At 43.5% G+C, this 23,560-nt stretch overlaps 9 protein-coding genes across 9 annotated transcripts; 6 read left to right on the forward strand and 3 right to left on the reverse strand.

The window, feature by feature from the left end:
- Window positions 1-141: 141 nt before the first annotated feature.
- Window positions 142-2,136, forward strand: J4E79_003685 (uncharacterized protein; the record flags this gene model as incomplete). Its single annotated transcript, XM_049352577.1, has 2 exons — window positions 142-242; window positions 294-2,136. The coding sequence occupies 2 exons, from the start codon at window positions 142-144 to the stop codon at window positions 2,134-2,136; spliced, it is 1,944 nt and encodes a 647-aa protein (XP_049212956.1).
- Window positions 2,137-2,310: 174 nt separating this feature from the next.
- J4E79_003686 (uncharacterized protein) lies at window positions 2,311-2,718 on the reverse strand (the record flags this gene model as incomplete). Its single annotated transcript, XM_049352578.1, has 1 exon — window positions 2,311-2,718. One exon carries the CDS (start codon window positions 2,716-2,718, stop codon window positions 2,311-2,313), a length of 408 nt encoding a protein of 135 aa, XP_049212957.1.
- Window positions 2,719-3,321: 603 nt separating this feature from the next.
- J4E79_003687 (uncharacterized protein) lies at window positions 3,322-4,386 on the forward strand (the record flags this gene model as incomplete). Its single annotated transcript, XM_049352579.1, has 2 exons — window positions 3,322-3,926; window positions 4,341-4,386. 2 exons carry the CDS (start codon window positions 3,322-3,324, stop codon window positions 4,384-4,386), a joined length of 651 nt encoding a protein of 216 aa, XP_049212958.1.
- A 1,793-nt stretch (window positions 4,387-6,179) lies between these two features.
- Window positions 6,180-7,537, forward strand: J4E79_003688 (uncharacterized protein; the record flags this gene model as incomplete). Its single annotated transcript, XM_049352580.1, has 2 exons — window positions 6,180-7,452; window positions 7,506-7,537. 2 exons carry the CDS (start codon window positions 6,180-6,182, stop codon window positions 7,535-7,537), a joined length of 1,305 nt encoding a protein of 434 aa, XP_049212959.1.
- Window positions 7,538-8,230: 693 nt separating this feature from the next.
- J4E79_003689 (uncharacterized protein) lies at window positions 8,231-8,545 on the forward strand (the record flags this gene model as incomplete). Its single annotated transcript, XM_049352581.1, has 2 exons — window positions 8,231-8,284; window positions 8,342-8,545. The coding sequence occupies 2 exons, from the start codon at window positions 8,231-8,233 to the stop codon at window positions 8,543-8,545; spliced, it is 258 nt and encodes an 85-aa protein (XP_049212960.1).
- Window positions 8,546-9,225: 680 nt separating this feature from the next.
- On the forward strand, window positions 9,226-9,801 carry J4E79_003690 (uncharacterized protein; the record flags this gene model as incomplete). The annotated part of the gene is made up of 1 exon (XM_049352582.1): window positions 9,226-9,801. The coding sequence occupies one exon, from the start codon at window positions 9,226-9,228 to the stop codon at window positions 9,799-9,801; it is 576 nt and encodes a 191-aa protein (XP_049212961.1).
- A 652-nt stretch (window positions 9,802-10,453) lies between these two features.
- On the reverse strand, window positions 10,454-13,419 carry J4E79_003691 (uncharacterized protein; the record flags this gene model as incomplete). The annotated part of the gene is made up of 2 exons (XM_049352583.1): window positions 10,454-12,807; window positions 12,855-13,419. The coding sequence occupies 2 exons, from the start codon at window positions 13,417-13,419 to the stop codon at window positions 10,454-10,456; spliced, it is 2,919 nt and encodes a 972-aa protein (XP_049212962.1).
- A 490-nt stretch (window positions 13,420-13,909) lies between these two features.
- J4E79_003692 (uncharacterized protein) lies at window positions 13,910-15,394 on the forward strand (the record flags this gene model as incomplete). The annotated part of the gene is made up of 3 exons (XM_049352584.1): window positions 13,910-13,996; window positions 14,040-14,212; window positions 14,260-15,394. The coding sequence occupies 3 exons, from the start codon at window positions 13,910-13,912 to the stop codon at window positions 15,392-15,394; spliced, it is 1,395 nt and encodes a 464-aa protein (XP_049212963.1).
- A 241-nt stretch (window positions 15,395-15,635) lies between these two features.
- J4E79_003693 (uncharacterized protein) lies at window positions 15,636-16,381 on the reverse strand (the record flags this gene model as incomplete). The annotated part of the gene is made up of 3 exons (XM_049352585.1): window positions 15,636-15,851; window positions 15,902-16,123; window positions 16,172-16,381. 3 exons carry the CDS (start codon window positions 16,379-16,381, stop codon window positions 15,636-15,638), a joined length of 648 nt encoding a protein of 215 aa, XP_049212964.1.
- Between the last annotated feature and the right edge of the window lie 7,179 nt (window positions 16,382-23,560).

Genomic DNA, 23,560 nt, shown 5'->3' on the forward strand with positions numbered 1-23,560 from the left:
CGGGCCATTGTTTGTGCCCCACCCTACCACGACAGGAAGCTCCCCATCAACACGCGCATCGGCGGCAGCGACATCACGCGATAGAGCCCTGAACCATGATCTGAAGCGCGCAAATAGTAATCTCTTCCTGATAGCGACGCGATGGGAACTCTATCGCCGGCCGACGAGGCCCAACTCAAGGCCCAGCTCCAGGACGCCGTCATCGGCTGCACAGAGCGCTGTCTCTATCACTCGGCGAAATGGTGAGTACCAATGGTTACGTAGACTGACTTTTGCATGCTGATATTGACAAGGGCCGCAGAATTACTCGATTCGCTCCCATCGGCCGATGATGAAGGCTCGGACACCGACGTCGACTCCCCCATGTCGGATGCGCAACCGCCGCAGACACCCAATCTCGTACGCAAAGACCCCATCGAAGCACGCCTAGAAGCACGTGAGACGCACAAGTTCCTCCTCGCCAAGACATACTTCGACTGCCGCGAGTATGATCGATGCGCCGCCGTCTTCCTGCCTGGCCCTCTACCCAAGGGCGCCTCACAGGCACCTGCTACGCCTACAGCAAAGGCGAAGCAAGGCGCCAAGGGGAAGGCGAAGATGGTCACGCCATCCAAGTCCAAGCTGTCCAACGATACAATGAAGGGCATCAGTCAGAAGGCGCTGTTCCTTGCCCTCTATGCCAAATACATAGCTGGGGAGAAGCGCATGAACGAGGATAGCGAGATGATTCTCGGCCCCCAAGACGGAGGTGTCACATTGAACAAGGAGCTGCCCACAGTATCTGCCGTTCTTGAAGAGTGGTTCAAAGACCTGCCCAACAGCGGGCGACAACCGCAAGGCTGGCTGGAGTACCTATACGGCATGGTCCTCGCCAAGGGAAAGAACGAGCAGCTTGCTATCGACTATCTGATCAAAAGCGTGCACCAATACACCTACAACTGGGGTGCATGGCAGGAGCTACAAGCTCTACTGACCACCATGGAAGAGCTCAATGGCATCGTCACACGCCTACCGCAAAACCTCATGACTTTCATCTTCCATGTTACGTCATCTCAGGAGCTCTACGTGGTCAACGAACAGATTCATACTTCGCTGTCGCAAATACTGACCATTTTCCCGTCATCGGCCTTCCTAAAGACCCAACGGGCATTGCTCCACTACCACAACAAAGACTTCGACGATGCCGAACAGATCTTCTCGGACTTGCTCGTATCAGATCCACATCGGGTCGATCATCTCGACAATTACTCCAACATCCTGTATGTCATGGGCATGCGACCCAAGCTTGCCTTCTTGGCACAGCTCGCCACAGCGACTGACAAATTCCGACCGGAGACATGTTGCGTGGTGGGCAACTACTACTCGCTCAAGTCGGAGCATGAGAAAGCCGTCATGTATTTCCGAAGAGCTCTGACTCTAGACCGGACCTTCCTTTCCGCTTGGACGCTTATGGGCCACGAGTTTGTGGAGATGAAGAACACCCACGCCGCTATTGAATCCTACCGGCGCGCCGTCGACGTGAACCGGAAAGACTACCGCGCCTGGTATGGACTTGGTCAGACATACGAGATGCTAGAGATGCACTCGTACGCTCTGTTCTATCACCAACGCGCCGCTGCCCTACGACCCTACGATCCGAAGCTATGGATGGCGGTCGGCCAATGTTTCGGCAAAGTGGGCAAGATCATGAATGGCATTCGATCATACAAGCGCGCGTTAGTCGCAGGCTCCTATTATGATGCTGGTGTCGGAGCCTCTTTCGGGAGCAGTGAAGTTACTGGTCTCGGCGGAGGTATCCTCGATCCAGAAGTACTCTACCAGATCGCCCTGCTGTATGAGAGGATAAACAACATGAACGAATGCGCGGCATACATGGAGCTAGTACTTGCACAAGAAGAAGGGCCAGACTACGAAGAAGTGGGCTCTGAAGCTGCCGGTGGTGTTGGCGTCACTGCGACGACCAGCAAAGCCCGACTCTGGCTCGCTCGATGGGAGTACATGCGCGGCATGTACCAACGAGCCATGGAGCTAGCGAACGAGCTCTGTCAAGACGGTGTAGAGGTAGAAGACGCGAAGGCATTAGTGAGAGACATCAGAGCGCGCATGGAGCGCGGCGGAGGAGACGCGGAAGATTGATTAGGCACAGCGTCTCGAAAGTTTGGGCATTTGCAGGCGTACAGGTATGATACCCAAGCAATACTGGATCGCAACATGTATCATATACATTACTACTTGATAGCGCATTGCAGGATCTCGATCCGTTTCCAGTTCATCATTACATCAGGGCTTGGTCCCGTGACAAGTGAACGCTTACTTGCCGTACAGATGCGCGGTCCTACCCTCACCCCACCGCGGGTTTCCACCACTCTCCTTCTCCCAGCGCTTGTCTTCATCTTCCATTTCCCGCATTCGCGCACCTCCATCCTTTTTCTTGATCCAGGGTTCCGTGTTGCCGTCTTTGCCCTCCGCACTTGCGATCTTGCGAGTGGCTTCTGCTAGAGCGAGGTCTTCGATCTCTCGCATCCGCAGCTCGGCCGTGACGTAGTTCAGCGTTCGCTGCATATCGCGTGCATCGTGGCCGCGGCAGTCTAGGATGTAAAGTTGGTGTGTTATCGAGGCTTGGGCAGAGATGAGAGATGGAGTGGGCGAGAGCCTTATTGTGGTGGGTGCCCAGGGGTGGGGGTGTGTGAAGGCGTTGAGGGTTAGGGAGGTTGACATTGTGCTTGGTTGGTAGTGTTATGGGTCCGTGTCGTACTGTTATGCTATGTTGTTATGTTATGGAGGCTGGCCGGTGGTATGGAGCCTGATGTTTGGATCGGTATGAAACAATGGTCGAGGGGCGTGGACAGGGGAGAGCGGGGATTGGGTTGAGTAGGTATGTTATTCGCGAAACTGTGAAGGTTCGCTGACGTGACAGGAACACGGGCAACATGCGCGTTGTTCAACGCACAACGTTTCCGCTAGCTGTCGACTGAAGGTGCTTGATTGCTGGTTACTGCGGTCGACAACATGGTCGCTGGTATTTTGTGAACTGTGTATCATTGGCATGTACACCTTATGACGTTTCCCAGATCATTCCGGCAGCCAGCGAACGAGGTATCTTGTCACAGCAGGCGTGCGTGGAATCAATTTCGTACTGAGGACCCTCAGTGGTGGTTGTGAATTTTGTACGGTACGAAGTGCATAAAACTCTGTTCCCTCCTTCTGTTCTCACTATTCTACCAGCCCCGACATTACTTCGCCAACGACAGATTGACCAGACGAAGAAACTCACTTTAATTCCACCTCAAATCGATAACACATACGCTCTAATTACCTACCATGTCTTCCTGGGATGCGCGTGGAGGAAGCGGTTGGTGTATGCCCGACCACCCTTGGCCAAAGGCATTTATCGAGAAGCAGAGCTTGGAGTGGCTTCTTGAGGTACACAACAACATTTATCGCGACATACAGAGGGATCCCTTCTATGAGGATAACGCGGCATTACGGGGTTCGGCTAGCATCATTGAAGAGCATCTTAGGGCGCACGGCGCGGTGATGCTCGGAGAAGGCGGAGGGGCTGGAAGTCTCAACATCCAGATGTCAGCGCCAGCGCCAGTCCAAACACAGATGCAAGTTCAGCAGCCGCCTCAGCAAAATGTCATTGTTCATCAGCAAGTACAACAGCCGCCCGCGCAACAGCCCGCACAGCAGAATGTCATCTACCACCATCAAGTACAACAGCCGCCCGTGCAACTGCCAGCACAGCAGAATGTCATCTACCACCAGCAAGTACAGCCGCAGCCGCAGCCGCAGCAGAACGTGGTTTACCAGCAACTACAACAACCTCAGGTGCTCAGCATTCCTGCTCCTGTTGCCACACTGACTATGACATCTACGCCGGTGCAGGGTTTGGTGATTGGGAGGATTCGATCTCCACGCATCGGGTATGTGAGAAGCCCTAGAAGCTTTGGAAGGCGAGGGTTCTTTGATTACGACAGTGATAGTGATAGTTATTAAGGCTAGTTGGTACGGAGGATGATCTTGACTGAAGGCTGGGGGATGATGATGACGATGATGATAGTTTATTGAACATATTCCATAACTGATGATATTGAACAATGCAGATTTTTTACATTCTATAATTATCTGGTTAGTGCTAGTGCAGCTAATGGTTGATGTTGATCGCGAGATTAGAATGTTATCGCTCATGTGCTCGTCCACACGCACATCAGTGTTTAGTAGATAGATTATGCGTCGAGGTTGCCGCGAAACAGATACACTCAGTGAGGTGAGTACAAGTATGTTGTTGATAATCCGACATCTTCGTTCATCATACAGATCATGACACGCCGGCACAGGGAATGTTTCCTTCACAATGATCGCACTCTCTACGTCAAGTTATGATCGTGATTCTGCATAGCGACACGTTCTGAGGATCACGTTCATACAGCATGCTGGCAATCGAGAGTTGTGCCAAAGCCCTAAATTCAATGTCTGTTTAGAATATAAACCCCCTTGCTAGAACACACACTCTCTCTATCGAACACTACACTTTCTAGTTAATTACAAAGCGCATCTCTATCAACCCTGAGCAAAGCCAACTTGTCCTCTTCGCAACACACGGTATAACCTCTCACAACACCACTTATACATACTCGATATGTTCCGATCATCGCGCGGACCTGACCCCTTTCTGCACACACATCCTTGGGCGTACCGTCACTTGAACCCTCTCTCAGATGATGAGCTCGTCAGTCTTCTCAATGCAATCGCCGACTCAATGTCTGGCAATATCTTTGCAGACCTCTTAAGGCCTAGCTGGGAGGAGACTAAGAACAGGATTTTGTGCATCATTGAACAAAGGGGTAACAATGCCATGGTTATATTCCCAGGCTCAAGCTTTAGAAGCTTTGGCACGTTCCCACGCATGTCGTCATCTCTCTCGATCACACAGACAGCGCCAATGCCAAATGTTACCATCCAGTCCATTCCAGTTCCACAGCAAAACGTCACCTTCCAGCCCGGTTTTGTTCCACAGCAAAACATCACCTTTGCATCAGCTCCAGCCCCAGCTCCTCTGCCACCTCCGGCCGCGGTGACAGTTCATCATGTTGCATTATATGGCCCATATGGCAATGTCATCGGAAGCCGACCCGAGACGGAGAAAGAGAAGGACGATAGAGAATATGCGGCTTGGAAGGCGGAGCATGGAGCCAAGTAGGAGGCGTCAGGTTTTGTTGATTAGACGAGGAAAGCGCCTGGCTTAGGAGTTGACTAGGATGAGCATGACGAAGTCTGAACTTGTTGCGCATATGGAGATGTTGAGAAACTGTAGCTTGATAAATTCACACGAAATTGATCTTAGTTATAGCGGGATCGCATTTGCCGTTTAAACTGTCAGGCAGCTGTGCAGGCTCAGGCGGCTGTGACACAACACGCCATGGCGCTGTCGAGCGATCAGCACTTACATGGGTTGGCATCGCGAGAACTTCGAACGATACAGGGCCCATATATTAAATACATATGGCATTGAAGTGGTGCCCAAAGGTGCTGATAGCTATGATGATGGACGATCGTGGTGAAGTGTGAGCGGGCCTTCCAAGGCTGGGATGCTTAGTAATAATGACATCATCGGCTTTTATTCCTCCCGCGTTCTCCTCTAGGCGGTTGTGCCTAGGTGGAGAAACTGCAAGTTCCTACAGCCACAATGATCCTATCCTGCTCTCTACATCAGCATCTGTGAACGTTTCGACCTGGTGTTGCTTCACCATATCTAGTTTGAAGATTGAGCGCAGCTCACCGAGCCTGGCGCGTCACAACCTGGAATGCCCGCGATGTTTGCGGCAAACACGTATGAGGATGATCGTAGCTTCACAGGCCGACGCTTGACATGCATAATCATCGACACAACGTGGGTATTGGAAGCCGCCCTGGGGATTCCATGATTAGGCATCACACCAAAAGCATGCCCGCAGTACAAAACCGTCCTTTTCTGTGCGCATGCCCTCACACTCGTACTTCCTGTATTGCTATCTATCATCTTCCTCCTCGCATCATTTTGATATCCCAATTTACCTTTTTTATCTTGCGACATGATCACTTTCCACATTACAGGCCGATTTCGCCGTAAAGTGCTGGATCGTCCGCACCCGATGTCAATTTTTAGGTTGGCAACTTACCCTGACGATGAACTGATCATGGCTTTTCATATCATACTGGAAGAGATAGAAATCGCACGAAGCGGAAGCATCCTCGGCATCTCGTTCTTGGCTAACGATCTGATGGAAACCGCTCAGAACATTGTGGAGTTGGTGTTCACAAGTCATGGCGGATGGGCTTTCCTCCAGCTTGGACAACACCAGCAGTCCTTCCTCCAGCAGATGCAGCAGAATTACTCTTTCAACTTGCCTCAACCAAACTTCTTCATCAATCAGCAGATACCACCACCAGCGATGATTGGCCAGGCTCCCACCCAGAATGTTGTAGTGCACTCGCATGGAGCCCCAGCGCCCGCTCAAATCCAAGGGTCCTCCGAACAAGACAAAAACGAGCTCTATCTCGATCGACTCAACAAAGACAACAACCGCAACGAGAAGATGAAGAACAGATACGAGGATGAACTAGCAGTGAAGGAGCGAGCCAGGTTGGAAGCTGAAGCGAAGAAGACGATCGAGGCAGCGGAAGAGAAGGCTCGTAAGCTCAAGGAGGCCGAGGAAAGATTCGAAAGGAACAAAATTGAGAACAATTTGAAAGAAGACACAATACTGCGCATTGACGAAGCGAAGAGCAGACAAGACGAGCTGGACCGTAAGACGCGTGAGATGACGGAGAGGACAGAGCAGGAAAAGGTTGATGCTGCACGAAGGTTTGAGCAAACACGTCAGGAATTAGCCGCGAAAAGGGAGCAGAAGAGACGAGAGGAGGAGAGGCGAGATCAGGAGAGGCGGGATCAGGAGAGGCGAGATCAGGAGAGGCGAGATCAGGAGAGGCGGGATCAGGATAGGCGGGATCAGGAGCGGCAGGATCAGGAGAGACAGCGACAGCTCGATGCCTCCAGAAACCGAAAAAATGACTTGAATAGTCAATCATACAACCAGCAGCGCATGCTACCGGAACGCGAAAGACCACGAAGGTCTTCTCCGATTCCACAAAATCAACTCGTTTCTGACGACGACGATGACGACTCCGACAGCGACGAAGAGAAGCGAAAAGATCCGTACGAACTTATCGGGCTGCCCGACAGAGGGCGCACACCAGTCAAAGACATCGAAACTACCCAACGAGTGCTGAACAAGATTCATCAGAAGACTCTCGATAGTGCGATGTCAGAATCCAAGAGACAACATGCTGAGAAACGTATGGTCGAGATCAAGTGGGCGGCGGCCATTCTCCTGGATGACATGAACAAGAGGGCTTACGATGAGGCTGGTGCTATATTTCCTCATGAGCAGCAGGCTTGGAGGAGGAAGAGTAAGTGAACCTTCCCGAATGAATGAGAGAAAGACTAACCAACACGATTGTAGATGGTATTAGTGGTGCTGCCGGTAGGAAGTAAAACTCTGGGTAGGGTTCTACAAGGTCTTTTCTTGCCTGAGATAGCCATAGTCATGTTCCGTTTGTAAATGAAGCATTTCATCTGTAACATTACTTTGTGAACACGAATGCGCATCATCAGTATTGACGGATGGTTTGCTTGAAAATTTAGACGAAGCTGGTTGTTGTCGCCAATACCACGGCAAATATGATCGTTCTCACGCGAAGGACCATGACAGCCAACAAAGCCAGGCTATATCTATCAAGCGGTAACTGGCGTAAAGATGTTGATAGTGTTCGCGTTGACAGCACTATGGTTTGTGGCCAGCGAAATGGAAGAACTCTTCATCATTCCAAGCTCAGAATCAAGATAGACGATCTATGCTTCAGGAAATATAACTTCCCCTTGCTGCACAGCATTTCTATCCCCTTTTCCCTTACTCTCGCCTAATTTTCATACATCAGGATGTACCATATCGACATGAACAGCCCGCCAACAGAAAGTATTCGGGCAGACCCCGAGAGCCCTGTGTTACCTTCCGCGGCACTGGGCGCAAATCGCGGGGCTCTACAGAATGCGTACGAAGCAGAGCCACTGCAAGATTTTGATCACGAGAGGGTGGTAATTGCTTCCTGGGGTCAATACCAGACACTAGCTCAAATGCGCGCTTCGCGATACTACGTCTGCATCCGACTACCCATATCCTCAGGCACCATGTTCGCACCTCCTCTATTTCAAGACCCTTCACCAAGCTGTGAACCTGCTATGGTAAGACCCTGTGCAGCTGGCTTTGAGAGTCGCGATATACATGCTAATCAAGCACAGCCTGAACAGCATGTGACCCTTCACGCCGTTCATCCGATACCGACGCGATATCTACGAAGCCTCGCGCAAGATCAGTTGGAGTTCCTGTTCGGCTACTGGACTGAGAAGAGGATTCAGCCTGATGGTGAGCTCGCTAGACGAATGTGTGAGACGGTGGAGGCCATCGGACAAATCATGCATGAGGACGAGGATGAATTCATGTGATTGTATGGGTTACATTGGGCAGGTTTAAGTGTCCTGAATAAGTCGGTTTTGGATCAGCGTTGTCATGTACCGTATGTTCCTAGTCGACGATTCCCTTGCACAATTCACTGTGGGTCTCAACCGCCCCATGATGCGTTTTCCACTTCTCTTGATGCCGTTCGTTAGACGAACTATATGCAATGACGAACTTGAAAGGCCATGCTCTCGACTTACGTAATGCCAGGAAGTGAAGTCCTGTTTTGGAAACTTGTGCAGATCGACTGACCCTACTCCCTTCGTAGAGCACTAGTATGGCGAGTAGCATCAGCAAGGAACCTTGCAAGAATTGATTAGGTTTGGTTTTGTGAAGTAAATAGCGCCAAGCTCTTGTTGTCAAAAGCCAGCGAACATCAAGAGTCCGTCGAACTAGCGTTCGTTGACTTGATCCAGACCAGGAAAGAAATGTGCAAAGCCAGCAAAGCCAGCAGCGATTCGCGAACACTTGGAATACATGGTGTGTTGTTGCCAACGGCAAGTGGTAGCATCATGCCTATAAAGTCAATAGGAAGTCAACTTTCCGCTCAGCATAACCAGCATTCTCAATACCTTTTTACACCCACAATTATTGCCATATTGCGAAGCGCATCAAAGCATTTAGAGCAATCACTAATCCAGACACCATTACTGCAACATCTTACAATATGAGCAACCCAAGCATCACACCCATGCCGACTCCCGGCCCTGAGACCCTCGCGCAGCCCTCGACCGCACGTCCGTTGGTCGAACTTCCGACTCGCCCTTCCGCGCGTAGTGCATCTAGTGGAGTTGCTTCGGGCACCGCGCCTGGCATGATCGCGCCCACTCGCCCGATGCAACTGCGGCAATTCACCCCCAAAGACTTCGAAGAAGTCGTCACTTTGTGGAGCGGCTATACCACCCGTGAACTCGTCGTTGAGTCTCCCTTCTACACCAAGACGACCATCATAGTCGATCCTCGCGCAAAGGCCCAGTTCCCCGAGAAGAGCGAGATCACCGAGCGAGTTGTGCACGCCGTACACCCGATTCCCCGCAAGCAGCTTCAGAACCTGGGACCAGTTTGCCTTCACAATCTAGGCGCGGGATTGGAGGAGGAGCGATGGGATGTCAACAGGTCTCCTGAGTTCAATGATCGTGTGCAGGAAACCCTTGCTCGCATTGACGACGCATTGGAGTTCATTTTCCGTGTTCATTTGCCGGGTACTCGGATTTTCAGCGGAAGACAGCCTTCTGTGTTGTAAGCTTGAGTGAGGATAAAGCTGGAAGTTGGTGGGGGGAGACCAGCAAAAGTGCTTGCTGCTTCTGCACAACAGCTCGATTGCCGGTATCATGTACTTGATAACAGATAGCTCTAGTGCACAAGCTGGAACCAATGAAATATGGCTCAATTGACCTCTCAAGGCCTGAGTTTCGTGAGTAATTAGCCCGGACTGCTGTGATTGTTCGCAATAAGTGTCTACCCAGTGCATGCCGCACGCGCCGTTGTACGCCAGCGCTGGAAAATCGAAAGTACTGGGTACGATCTTTCGGTAGATGTATCGGGATTTGCGGAGGGGAGTACCAGCAGATGTGTCGTGTCTGACGTGATGGTATATTGTCTCGACAAACCGAGCAGTCGCGTCGACGCGTCACAGCCGCGACCTCGGGATCCTTCTGAGCCTAGAACCGCCGCTAGCGCATGCCATCACAGGGGCCTCTACCCCAGTCTTGTGCGCGAGTTGATGCGAAAACTACAAATGTGCATAGGTAGAAATTGGTATCTAAACCATCCCCCACCATAAACCCGAGACGCCTTATCCTTATTGCCTGTAACAGAACACCCATCGCTGATGCATACCCCCCAAAACCCATCCCAGTCCATCTCATAGGTACCATTCCACCCATATACGCCATTCACAAATTGCCGATAACAACCATGAATCTCAATTTGCCATCCGTCTTCTTGCTTGCAGCTGGGTTGGCACCAGCCAGGGTATCATCTCCGCCATTATTGATCGTGATTTCATCCAGCATCAAAGTGCTGCTCTTCCATCCCCAGCTCTGACTGAAGTTAAAGCGGTCAGGCGCGCTTTCGTAGATGCTGAGCATCCTTCCACCCTTGGAGGGGCTGTAGATCTTGAAATAGGTTTTGATTGTGGGTCGGCCGTCGACATAGGGAGGGAGTGCGGGTATGACGGCTCGCGTTTTGCGTTGGACTCTAGAGGCGAGAGAGGGGTTGATGTAGGCGGCGGCGTCTGACTCGTCGTCGTCATCGGATGGATCTGAGTCATGTTCGGATGGGGAGTAGGGAGCGTTAGCGAAAGAGGGAGAGTCTATGGTATCACCATCTTGAGGTGGTGAAGAGGCCAGGTTTTGGAAGCCCCATTGTGGAATACCGCGAGTGGGTAGACGACTGCGATGGCGGCCAAGACTACCACTAGAAAAGAGTGGGTTGCGCAGTCCTAGAGAGCCGAGAGCAGGGTCGGGATCTCCACCACTGCCAGAGGTATCCTCTTCTGCAGCAGGATCCATGAACGGAACTCGGGTGCTGCGTCGCCGGTCGCGTCGGTCACTACGCATGAGCATCTCGCGCTCTAGCTGGCCGATACGTTCATCAACCGAGCCGTTGTTCTGTTGGCTGAGACCACTGACATGTCCAGTCTCATCTACCTCTCGCTCCTTGGCACGGTGGAGGTAAACGCCCAACTGGATATTTTTGGCAGAGCGAACTTTCTGGATGTAGATGTTCCACAAAGAGCCTGCGTACGATACCGTCCTCGAATAGACGCGCTTCTTCTCTTTGAGGAATCGTGGATTAGGAAACTCAGCCGAGAAGCGGAATGGAGGAAACTCGGTATAAGCGATTGGTTTTGGCTGACCAGCGTTGCCGCCACCAGCAGAGATTGGGCGTTGGGCAAAGTCCATGCGAGTATTTGGGTTCGTCAATGTCGACGGAGTAGAGGCAAAGTCGGTGGCCCATTGCGCATCCTCTGGCTGTATCGTGGCTGATAGGCGTGAAGCATGGCGCTGAAAAGAGTTGGATGTCGTAACAACAGGATCTGCGCCGTTGCCCAAGACAATGTTGCAGTCCGAGCTTGGGATCCAAAACTTCCGTGGCTTGCCATTGCCGTCCCAACTATCCGACTCGATGTCGCCTTCGTCGATAGGATCTGCCATCTCTTTTTGCTTTCCTTTGTTAGTGAGCTCGCTCCCAGTCTTCGTCGCCACGTTCGCTTCTTCGGGGTCTGGAGTTGATTGACATAGACCCAGCTCCTGAGCAGACTCATCGGTGTTGAGCACCCTCTGGCGAAGGGCCAGTTGCTGCCATAGCGCATTGGAGATGACCCTTTCGGGCATCACTGGTAGGCCAAACACGTCGCGAGCGTTCCTGATAAATTCAAGCTGCTCGTATTCCATGTGAATGTAGTGGATACCTTCGTCTAGCAACACGAGTATGCGCTCAATGTCGGGCAGCGTGTAGAGAGCAAGCCAGTCAGCCTGCGCGTCGGACGAGGAATGCGCCGTTGTCAAGGCGTTCTGTCGATAAACACCGTCGAAGCGAACTGCCATGAGACGAAGAGAGTTGGGTGCTTGTGGGATGGGCCTCTGTCCCCGCTGGATAAGGCCAGCCTCGATGGCTGCTTGACGTAGCCGGCGGTCGAGAAGACGCTTGGAAAGTACCCAGCGGTCCCACTCGCTATCCACAAAGAACCCGTCAGACCCTACAAGCTCACGGACTATGTCGCCGGGCATATCGTCCCAGTATTTAAGAGGCATTTCCCAACCGTTCCTACTTAGCATCGCCTTGGCCGACTCAAGTATGCGGTCTCCAGATCGGCCATAGTAGTTGGAGGTGACTAAGCGGATGAGGTAGGCAAGCGTCTCCGGTGCCATCTGGCGCAGTATGGATTCGATCGCAGAGTCGATGAGGTCCTGCATCTCTAGCCAGCAGCCAGTCGCGAAGAGACCAATGGCTTCAGCGTCCAATTCTTTCGAGATGTCGACGCCATAAAGTTTACGTATAGCCAACTCGAATGATGCTTGCGTAATGCTGGAATCGATCTCTTCCGGGTGTAGTTTGACTTCCTTGGACCGGCTTTCGAGCCAAGGCTCAGAGAGGGCGGTCGTGAAGAAGGGTGCGCGGTCGAGGATGAGACGGTGCAGAGGATATCGCTGGCCAAAGGCGATGATAGTAATGTCCGAGTGTCGGCCTTCGAGCAGCCCGCGGGTGTAAAGGTGGTCAGGCAGAGGTATGGCTTCGCCTGAAACTGACAATGTTAGCCTGTACACACGAGAATCTCATAGTAAGACTCACCTCGCAAATACAATGGTCCCGTCGCGTTGTTGTAGGAAGGTGCCCTAGTTCCAGGCATGGCTGCGCTCTCGCTGAACAACCTACTAATGTCGGTGCGAACAGAGTGCTCTGTACGCATCAGGTCCAACGTCGTGCGCCTTTTGCCTTGTTCTTCCAACGGGGTGTTTGGATCATCGGCGCTCTTTTGGGCTTGGTCTATCCGGGTTTGCAGCTGAACTATGGGCGGTCGTTCCTCTTGACCGTGAGCTCTGGACGCACGCGATGTCATGCTGGAGTAGTTGGCCAGTGACGGCATCGAGCGCGAGTAGCTGAGAGACCTCGAGTGGCTCACGTGTGCCCTGGGACTGTCGGGGACGTCGGACGGCGCAGATGGTGGTATGGCGGGTACGTTGGGCGAGAAGAGGCTGACGTATGGGGTACTACTCGAGCCTGCGCCGCCCTCTGTACGCTCTCCCTCGCCCAACGGCCATATTTCGTTGCGCTCTAATCCACCAATCTGCGGCTCGTTCTCATGATCGAGGTTGTTGCTCCCGTGACCTGTGGGTGGTTGATGGGCGGGATCCATGCTATGCTATAAGCTGCTTTGGAAGTACATGGGGCGTGGTGGTCGACGACGGCTGGGTATGCGACCGGAGTGGGTGGGGTAACGCAGTGCACGCCGGGTCTAATAACACGGGATGGTCACGTACGCAATGGAGAGACGGTGAAAGTCATATAGGAGAAGGGAAGATAGCGGTCGCAAAATACGGTGGAGGCTGGGCGCATCACGCTGCCAGCACGGCAGACGCCAAATGGCGATCTTCACTAGGAGGGGTCCGGTGATGCAGTTGCGAACCTGCGGAGTGGGTCGTCGCTTCCGCCTGTCAACGGGCGTGGATATGCAGGGTTCATTCTTGGCGCGCCGCCGCGCCGTCGAACCACCGACGATGACATGTACATTTGCTGCTCTTGAAACTTCCTCCTTCCTCCCCAGATGTCGCTGTAATGGCTTCAATATTCCAGGCATTTCCGCAGCTGCGGACTGCTGCTCCACGCCTCTCACGACGCCTCTTCGTATGCAGGCCATGCCTCAATTCGCCGATTCGAGCCGCCGTCTCCGCTTCACGATCTTCATCCCGACCCTCCGTCCTGCAATCGGTGAGGTGGAAATCCACCCAGCCTCTCCGCAGTACCGCGACCATCGAGGGATCGAATGCGGGACGGGCGATACTCGCAGAAGCTGCGACCAAGACTGAGAGCCAGTCGAGCAGCTTCCCCAAGACAACCTCCAAGAGCGTCGCATACTGGCTGCTGGGCAGTGCTGCGAGCGTTTTCGGTATAGTTGTGTTTGGAGGTCTGACTCGTCTCACAGAGTCTGGGTAGGCACCGACGTCACCTCCTCCACCGCACCTGCTAAGTTCAACAGGCTGAGCATCACCGAATGGCGCCCTGTCACCGGCTCCCTCTGGCCCATGAGCCAGGCCGAATGGGACAGCGAGTTCACCAAATACAAGGCATCACCTGAATTCGCCCAACTCAACTCGAGTATGGACATGGCCGACTTCAAGCAAATCTACTTTATGGAATGGGCGCATCGGCTCTGGGGTCGCGTCATTGGCATCACGATGCTCGTACCAACCGCATACTTCATCGCACGTCGCAGGGTAGCACCTTCAATGGCCTGGAAGCTCATCGGCATCTGCGGCATGATCGGCTTCCAGGGTGTTATCGGCTGGTGGATGGTCAAGAGTGGGCTCAAGGACGACCTCTTTGAACCTGGTAGCCACCCCCGTGTCAGCCAGTACCGCTTGACTGCCCATCTCGGCGCTGCATTCACCGTCTACTGCTCAATGGTATACACTGGTCTTTCTATCCTCAAGGAGAACCGCATGCTGGCCGACCCAGTCAAGGCAGCAGAGACTATCAAGACTCTGCAGCACCCTGCACTCCGCATCTTCAGACGCTCTGTCTTCGGTCTTACTCTTCTCGTCTTCACTACTGCCATGTCAGGTGCCCTTGTCGCTGGTCTCGATGCCGGTCTTATCTATAACGAGTTCCCGTGGATGGGTATGGGTCTCACCCCACCCAGGAAAGAACTATTCGACCCCTTCTACAGCCACGTCCCAGACCAATCAGACCTGTGGTGGCGCAACATGCTCGAGAACCCGTCTCTCGTTCAGCTTGACCACCGCATGCTCGCAACAACTACCTTCACTGCCATCATGAGTCTCTTCGCATACACTCGCTTCGGCAAGGGTGTGCGGACTAAGCTTACCAAGGATGCCCACAAGGGCGTCCAAGGCATGGTCCATCTCGTCACTCTCCAGGTCACCCTCGGCATCAGCACGCTGATCTACATGGTCCCTACGTGGTTGGCTTCCGCACATCAAGCTGGAGCTCTTGCTTTGTTGACTGGAGCGGTCGTTCTCTGCAGCAGAATTACCATGCCACGTCGCGCTATCCTTCGCCAGATCATGAAGCCGCAGAGCGCGGGATCCCACACTGCTCCTCACATGAGGTCACGACTCGAGGCCGCCAAGGTTGCCGAGAAGTCATTGTAGTATACATCACCACCTTGTACGATATGTAGGTTCGCACATCATATAGACTATATCACCTTTCCTTGGTTCTACGTTCACTTTCTCATTCGCTTGTCTTTTGTCTCTTGACCGCAATGCATGCGGATGCTTGATATAGACATCAATCCATCGCATTGATCAAAGGTGAGTATGATGACTGATACCAAGTACTCGATGGTGTAGGAGCGCAGTCACATCGTCCCAGCTGGAATGCTAGTGAGGATTAGTGTACCGTGTGCTCTGCCTTCTCCGTCGTATGTCCGGCCTTATTACCGCTGGACACACTACCCGTCTCAACCATAGTCGCAGGATCGGTGCCAACCGCTTGTTCCCATCCCTCCTTCGCCACACGTCGGCTTCGCTTCACGACATCACCTTCGTAGAACAGCCAATCGACTTCTTCCAGCGTCAAATTGGCTGTCTCAGGATAGCAGAAATACTGCAAGCACGTTAGCGAATGGAGGCTCTGGTCTCGTTTCAAATACATACGATTAGCGGTATGAACGCAAAGTTCAGTGCCATGAAGATAAGGTAGCCCTTCCACGCCAAGCTGTCGAGAAGCGTAGGCGTGACCATAACGACGAAGAAGTTCCAGATCCAGTTCGCAGAGATACCGACAGCTGTGCCTTTCGCTCGTACATGTAGCGGTAGGATCTCGGGTACATAGACCCAAGGAATGCAGTTCATTGTCATACCGAACGCCAGCATGTACTAGGATTTGTTAGCTTCTCATCCCTAATGCGACGCATTTGTGCTCACAGTGAAGAAGAAAGCGACACTGGCGGACGCAGTGGCTTGCGACACATCGCCTCCTTCGGACCGGAAGCTCAAGAGGATGGCTATCATCATCATGGATAAGCCGAGCCCAAGAGAGCCCCACATCATGGGTTTCCGCCGGCCGGTGCGGTCCAGTGTGAAGGTCGGGAAGAGAGAGCCGATGGGGAACATTAGGTTGATAACGCCTCCCATGAGGAGGGCGAGGTTTCTGTCGAGACCGACGTTGTCTTCCAAAACGGAGGTAATATAGTTGTTAAACTTAATAAATTAATATAAAATAAGATAATAGAGTAAAGTAAAGCTCTACCTTTCTTATATACTTAAAAAGTAGTATTTATATTTACTATAATATAAACTTACCTTTTAACTAGAAGCTTCTAGTTTTATCTAACACTTCTACTAACTAGAGACTATTACTTTATTAACTTTATACCTAATATATCTTAAAGTAATAAGAATCTTTTTTTTATAAATACTTTTGTAAACATATCTATTATATTCTCTTTACTACTTACTCTTTCTAGTAGTTATTTTTCTTTCTATATATAATCTCTAAGTATATAGTATTATATTTTAATATACTTTACTCTTTAATAATATTTAGAGTTATTAGTAAGAATATAAGTACTATTATTATTAATAAGTATCTTAGTTTTCTTTTGTCTAATATTCTTTTAAATATCTAGACTTATTAGAATTTCTTATATAATATTCTATATCTATATAACTTTATTTAATAGATCTACTACTATAATATACTCTACTTTCTAAGTTAACTAAGCTATAATCTTTTATCTTCTTAAGATATATATAATTAGAGATATACTAAATATAATAATCTAGCCTATAGTAGAGCGTTATATATCTTTATATATTATCTAGTTACTATTAGTATATCTAATTATCTAGGTTTTATTATAAGTATTATAGAATAATTTTATTATTATTATACTCTTTAGATATTAGAAGATCTAAATTACTACGTTTATATAATTCTATAATAGATTTAAGTAATAGTGTAATACTACTTCTACTATAAAGGCTATATTAAGTTATATAATAATTAATAAGTATAGTAGTACTTTTACTATAGACTAGTATCTCTTAATAAAATTCTTTAATACCTAATTAGTATTCTTTTTAATTTCTAATAGATTAGTAAAGTATAGTATTAAAGTAGTACTAATATTTTCTAGTTAGTATCTTTCTAGTAGTTATTTAATATATTCTTATTAGTAAAAATAAATTCTATTATCTATTTAATATACTTTAATACTAAGATAATACTAGTATAAACTTATATTTATTAGAGTAAAGTAGTCTAATAAAGTTCTCTTCTAGACACTAATATTATCTAAAGAATCTTCTATAAGTAGAATATTATCTATATAGATTTCTATAATTAACTTCTTATTAGTATAAAAGTATAATAAAAAATTATATATAGATACTTTCTATTCTATAAAGACTAAATAGTCTATAAGCTTTTAATACTATTATTAAGAAGCTTACTTTAGACTATATAGTACTTTTTATAGTTTTAAGATAGTATTTTCTTTAATAAAGTATTTAAGTTATTCTATATAGATATCTTTTTTAACATTTCTATATAGAAAAGCTATTTTAATATCTATTTAATAAACATACTATCTATATTAAGTAGCTAATATAAATAGTAGATAATAAGATAATATCTTTAGAATAGTAGTAAATATTTTATTATAGTCTAAACTATAACGTTATTAAAAAAATTATACTACGTATTAAGCTTTATATATATTAATTATACTATTAGAGTTAAGTTTATATTTTAGTACTTATTTTTCTATAAGTAGCTTTTAGTTTTATTAACATTTAATATAGATTTATACTTTATACTTCTAGAGTAAGTTATATTCTTTATCTATAGTCTTTTTCTATAAAAGCTATTTAGAGAATTATATAGTAACTTTAAAGCTTATAACTTTAGATAGATTTTCTAAAACTTCTACGTTGTTATAGATTATTAGTATTATTATTTAGTATTCTTAAGAGTTATTCTAATTATTTAAGGCCTTTAAGTAATATAATTAGCTATCTTAATCTTTACTATAATTCTTAGTATTTTCTTCTCTATTATTACTATTATTACTACTATTATTATTATTACTACTATTACTATTATTAGAGTTTACATTCTTTATTTTTTTATTACTTAGTTTATAATCTAAATTATTTTCTTCTTTATTATTAGATAATTTAAACTCTAAAACCTTCTTTTTATCTTTACTATTAAAGAATTCTAAAACCTTCTTTTCTTTACTACTATTATTAATAAAAGACCTTATATTTTTCTTTTTATTATTATTAATAAAAGACTCTAGATTTTCTTTATTATTATTAGTGTTAAAAAACTCTAAAAGCTTCTTTTCTTTATTACTAATATTAAGTTACTTCTTCTTACGCGTAAGTGTTTTATTATATTTTAACTCTATTTTTAGTAATTTTATCTCTATACTAATAATATAATTATTAGAAATACGTTATATATTCTTATAGTAATTATTAAGTAGTACTTATCTAACTCTTTTCTTAAGATTATAGAAATAATAACTACGTTAAGTATAAGATTAACTACCTATTATACTATATACTATAGGTTTATTATAGTAATTATAAGGTAGTTCTTTATTATAGTTTTATAGATTATAAAAATAACTTTTATTCTATATTTTATATAAGTTATAAGTAGATCTACTATTACTATCTTTATATTACTATATTATTATATCTATTAAGTCTAGATAATAGTACTTTATAGTAGAGATGTTATTATTATTTAGATAGATATACTATTTATAGCCTTTTTATATATAATATATATAAAGTTAGTCTAAGTTATAGATAAGTATATAATAGCTATAAAGCGTGTATTATTTCTATTTTAGTACTTTTTTAATATACTTAGATATACACTTTTTATTTCTCTTTATATATATTAAATAAAAAGATTCTCTATTATACGTAAGCTCTATAGCTATATATTTTAAGTATTTTTTTTCTTTTATAACTTCTAGTTTATAGAATAGAGCTACTAGTTTATCTATATAAGAAATGTTTTATTTTTTATATATTAGATAAGATTTAATAAAAGAAAGTATACTATAATATATATAGTTATTTTAGTAATAAAGTTTATAGCATTTACTTCTTAGAAGTTCTCTACTTAGTTTTAGAATTTTTAGTATACTTTAAAAAACGTATCTATATTTCTTCTTCTTATAAAAAGTATATTTTTTATTAAAAGAAAAAACTCTATTATAGACTTTATATTATTTAGTATAAGCTTAATACTTAGTGTCTTTTTATAGTATAAGTACTATAGATAGTTTATTTTATTTCTAGAATAGTAGTTTAGGCTCTTTATTCTTACTTTTACTATCTAACTATTTTATATTATTATTAGCGTTAGTATTATAAGAACGTACTAGTGTAGATCTTCTATATATTATATCTTATAGATCTTAAGATACTTCTCTACTTTTAATATTTATAATATTAGTAAGATAAATCTTTCTAGAATTAGAATTCTATATCTTTATTTTTAATACTTCTTAAATACTAATAAAGTAACCTATCTATACTTAGACGTTAAGCTTCTTTATTTAATATATTATAGTGCTTATATATTATAACTATAGAATTAAAATAAAAGCTCTTACTTTCTATAGTTATAGAATAGATATATTTAGTTTTCTACTATAGAGTACTTTATATAGTGTTTTATCTAATTTTAAAGCTCTAGTTAGTATATAATTCTTAGAATATATAGTATAGTAATATACTTTAGACTATAGTTTTTCTAGTAGAGTTATATTTTCTAATAATTCTTATATTTTTATATTAAGTATTCTAAGAATAGTTTATATAATAGATTTATTAGCGCCTAGCTATTTATCTCTAAGAATAATAATAGTTTAGTCTTATATAGTTTAATTTACGCGTTTAATTACTTCTTCTATATAATATTAATATAAAGTAATAGTTTTAAAATAAATACTCTCTTCTTTATAGAAGGTAGTAAATTTATTTATAATAATTTTATTATTATAGTATATTCTTTAAATAATAATTTTATTAGTAATTTTTAGCTTTTTAATATATTATATAATAATATTATTAGTTTTTATAGTCTTTAGATTTTTTATCTACTAGTATTAAGTTATATTATCTATAATATTTAGTATACTTTAAGTACTATTATAACTAGTTAATCTATATAGACTCTAGATATTAATATAAAGAAGATCTCTAGGTTTACTTATAGTATAGCTTACTAGGTCTTAGAGTATCTTAATAACATTCTTTATAGTAGCGTAGATAGAATAGTATTATTCTATTCTTACTTTAATCTATATATAGATAATAGTAAGCTTAACTTCTATTTTAAGTAACTTTTATATATTCTTAAGAGTTATATATTCTAAGTTTTAATAATATTTCTAAACTTTATTATTAAATAAAAAACCTATATATATATAATAGGTGTATTAAGTTAAAATTATATTACTAGTAAGATACTATATTATAGAAAGAAAGAGCTATATAGGTAGAGTTTTAAAGTTTCTTACCTAATATAGAGCTAGGCCTAATTAGGTAGAGATTATAGGTTTAATCTATAATACTACCTCTCTCTTCTTTTTAGGTAAGTTCTAACGCCTAAGGTCTTTTTACTAAATAACTTTTCTAGTATATTATAAAAGTAATATTACGTCTAATTACTTCTAATTAAATATATAAAAAAGATGCCTCTTTCGCAAAAGCTATAAAAGCTAAAGCATTTTCTATATCTTTTACTATTACTCTATTATTCTTTATAACTATTATATCTATAGCGTAGTTTAATTATAGCGCTTAGAGTAGCTTTAGAAGAACGTAAAAGTATTAGTAAGAGACTTAAAATTATCTATTAGTGTTAGTATACTTATAAGCGTATTGCTTTTATAATAGTGTTGTCTAGAACGTTATAGCTTATACTACTCTTATCTTAATTATAGTCTAGTAAGTTACCTAGACTCTAAGTTACTATTATATAACTAGACGTAGTATAAGTCTATTATTAAAAGACGCGTTATATAAGAACGCTAATATACTTTCTCTATAAAGTTCTATTATAGTAGAGAGAGCGTTAAGTTACTACTAGTTTACTAAGAATAGTCTATAGTAATAGCCTATCTATTATATAAGTAATAAGTTATAATAAGGTATTATATAACTATTTACAAAGTAAGTAGTTTAACTAGTCTTAGTAATTAGTAGTTATTACGTAGATAAATTATTATTATAAAAAGGTTCTATCTACTAGTAAGCGTATTAAACTATTAATATAGTTCTAGCTTAGATAGCTTATATTAATAATAGTCTAGAATAAGGTTAAGTAAACTAATTAGGTTTATATAAAGTTTCTAAGATAGGTTATTAGAACTTTCTAAGTAGTCTACCTATTAGACTTTATACTATAGAAGGCTCTTTTGTTATAGATTAAACCTAGAACCTCTATTCTAATTAGGCCTAGTGCTGCGCTAGCGCGTAGCCTGTGCAGGAATATTAAAACTTTAGCCTAAGATTACTATTTGCTTAATAACGTAGTATCTTACAAGTAATATAATCTTAACCTATATTTCTACCTATTACACTATACTACGTTTAATAAGATATCTATACCTAGACTCTATACTCTACTCTATTAGATTGTATTATAACTAGTTGCGAGAGACTACGCTTAATTTAAAACAAGCTAAAGAAGGCCTAACGCTATTATAGCAATTGCTATCGCGCTTATTACACAAATTAGATATCTATACCTCTTTAGAAACAACGCTATTAAGATAAGTACTAGTAATAGCTAATAGCCTGTAGAGCTCTGTTATATAACTACAGAGTAGAACTTACAGGCTAGCTAGTTAGGTACCTATTAAGAGCGTACTAAAGAACTACAAAAATAAGAGAGGCCTATTTAGAGCTAGCTAGACGCCTATTACTATAATAGTTAGACTTGTTAACAGAGAATACTATAGAAGTGTTAGGCTTAGTTATACAAGCAACTAAGAATTACAAAATTAGAAGAGAACTAGCTTATTTTGCTAGCAAATATTAGAAGGCAGCAAATATAATAAGTAAGTAGACGTAGTATACGCTCTTAGTGCAACTAATCGCGTCTCTATAATACCTACACTCTACTTTCTATATTACTATATTAAGCTATAGCTTTAACGCACCTAGCATATTCTCTATAAGCTTTAGCTAAGACGCTAGATTTAGAGAAGACGCTACTTAATTCTAGACTATTATAGGTAATACCTAAGAAAGTATACCTCTACTACTACTACTAATATCTAATTAGTAACGCAAGAGCTCTTTTCTTGTATTCTACCTATAACTTCTCTAGCTAGTAGGTTTAGACAGCAGTCTTAAAGAACCTATAATTCTAGACAATAACAAGTACATTTATATTAAATTTAGTAATATTATAGTAGAAGCTTTATAGAATAACTTCTATAAGGTACGCATTCTTTTCTATAATACTAATAATAAGCCTTGTAATTAGCTTAAACTCTAATAATATAAAAATACTACTAATAATAGTAAGATAAATGTCTATTTATTTATAATCTAAGTAGGTTAAGACTACTCTACTAGTAATAGTACGTACTTTAGTAAAGTTACGTTAACTATTACTAACGTAGAAAACTTTAGTAAGTAAGTTGTAGACTACCTCTGTAATTAGCATTTCTACTTTACTAGCCTTTTTATAGTTCTCTGTAATACTACGCACTTAGTTAAGCTTAAGAACTAGCGTATTAAGAAGCTTTCTAAGGCTATTAACTAGTTCTAAGGCGCTGCTATTAATAGTGTAAGCTGCAAAGCCTATTAAACTAAGTACTAGAAGCTTAAGCTCTTGCAAAAGGCTATAACCTAGTTATAGTTATCTACTAATCTAGGCAAGATTGCTAGATACCTAACTTATAAGGCTATAGTTGCTAAGCGCAACGCTACTCTTCTTAAGGTAGGCAAGCTAAAGACTTATCTTAAAAACACTATTAACACTACTACGTTTAACGCTATGCGCTCTAAGTTTAATACTACTAATAATAACGTAGACGCGTAGTACTATAAGCACTACTAGAAGTTTAAGAACTACGCTAATACCTAGGCAGAGGTTAAGGCTAAGAACACTAAGATTATCTAGCTCTAGTAATAGCTTAACTAGGCTACTCTAAGTATATAGAACACCTAGCGTAAACAAAAGGTCTACCTCTCTAAGTTACTAGCCTATAAACTAAGCTATAAGCTATACTTCTTTCTCTAGCGTAAGTATTATAAGTAACTAGA

This window comes from Alternaria viburni (assembly GCF_023758015.1).
Source record: "Alternaria viburni strain BMP 2772 chromosome Unknown scaffold_6, whole genome shotgun sequence".
NCBI lineage: Eukaryota > Fungi > Ascomycota > Dothideomycetes > Pleosporales > Pleosporaceae > Alternaria > Alternaria viburni.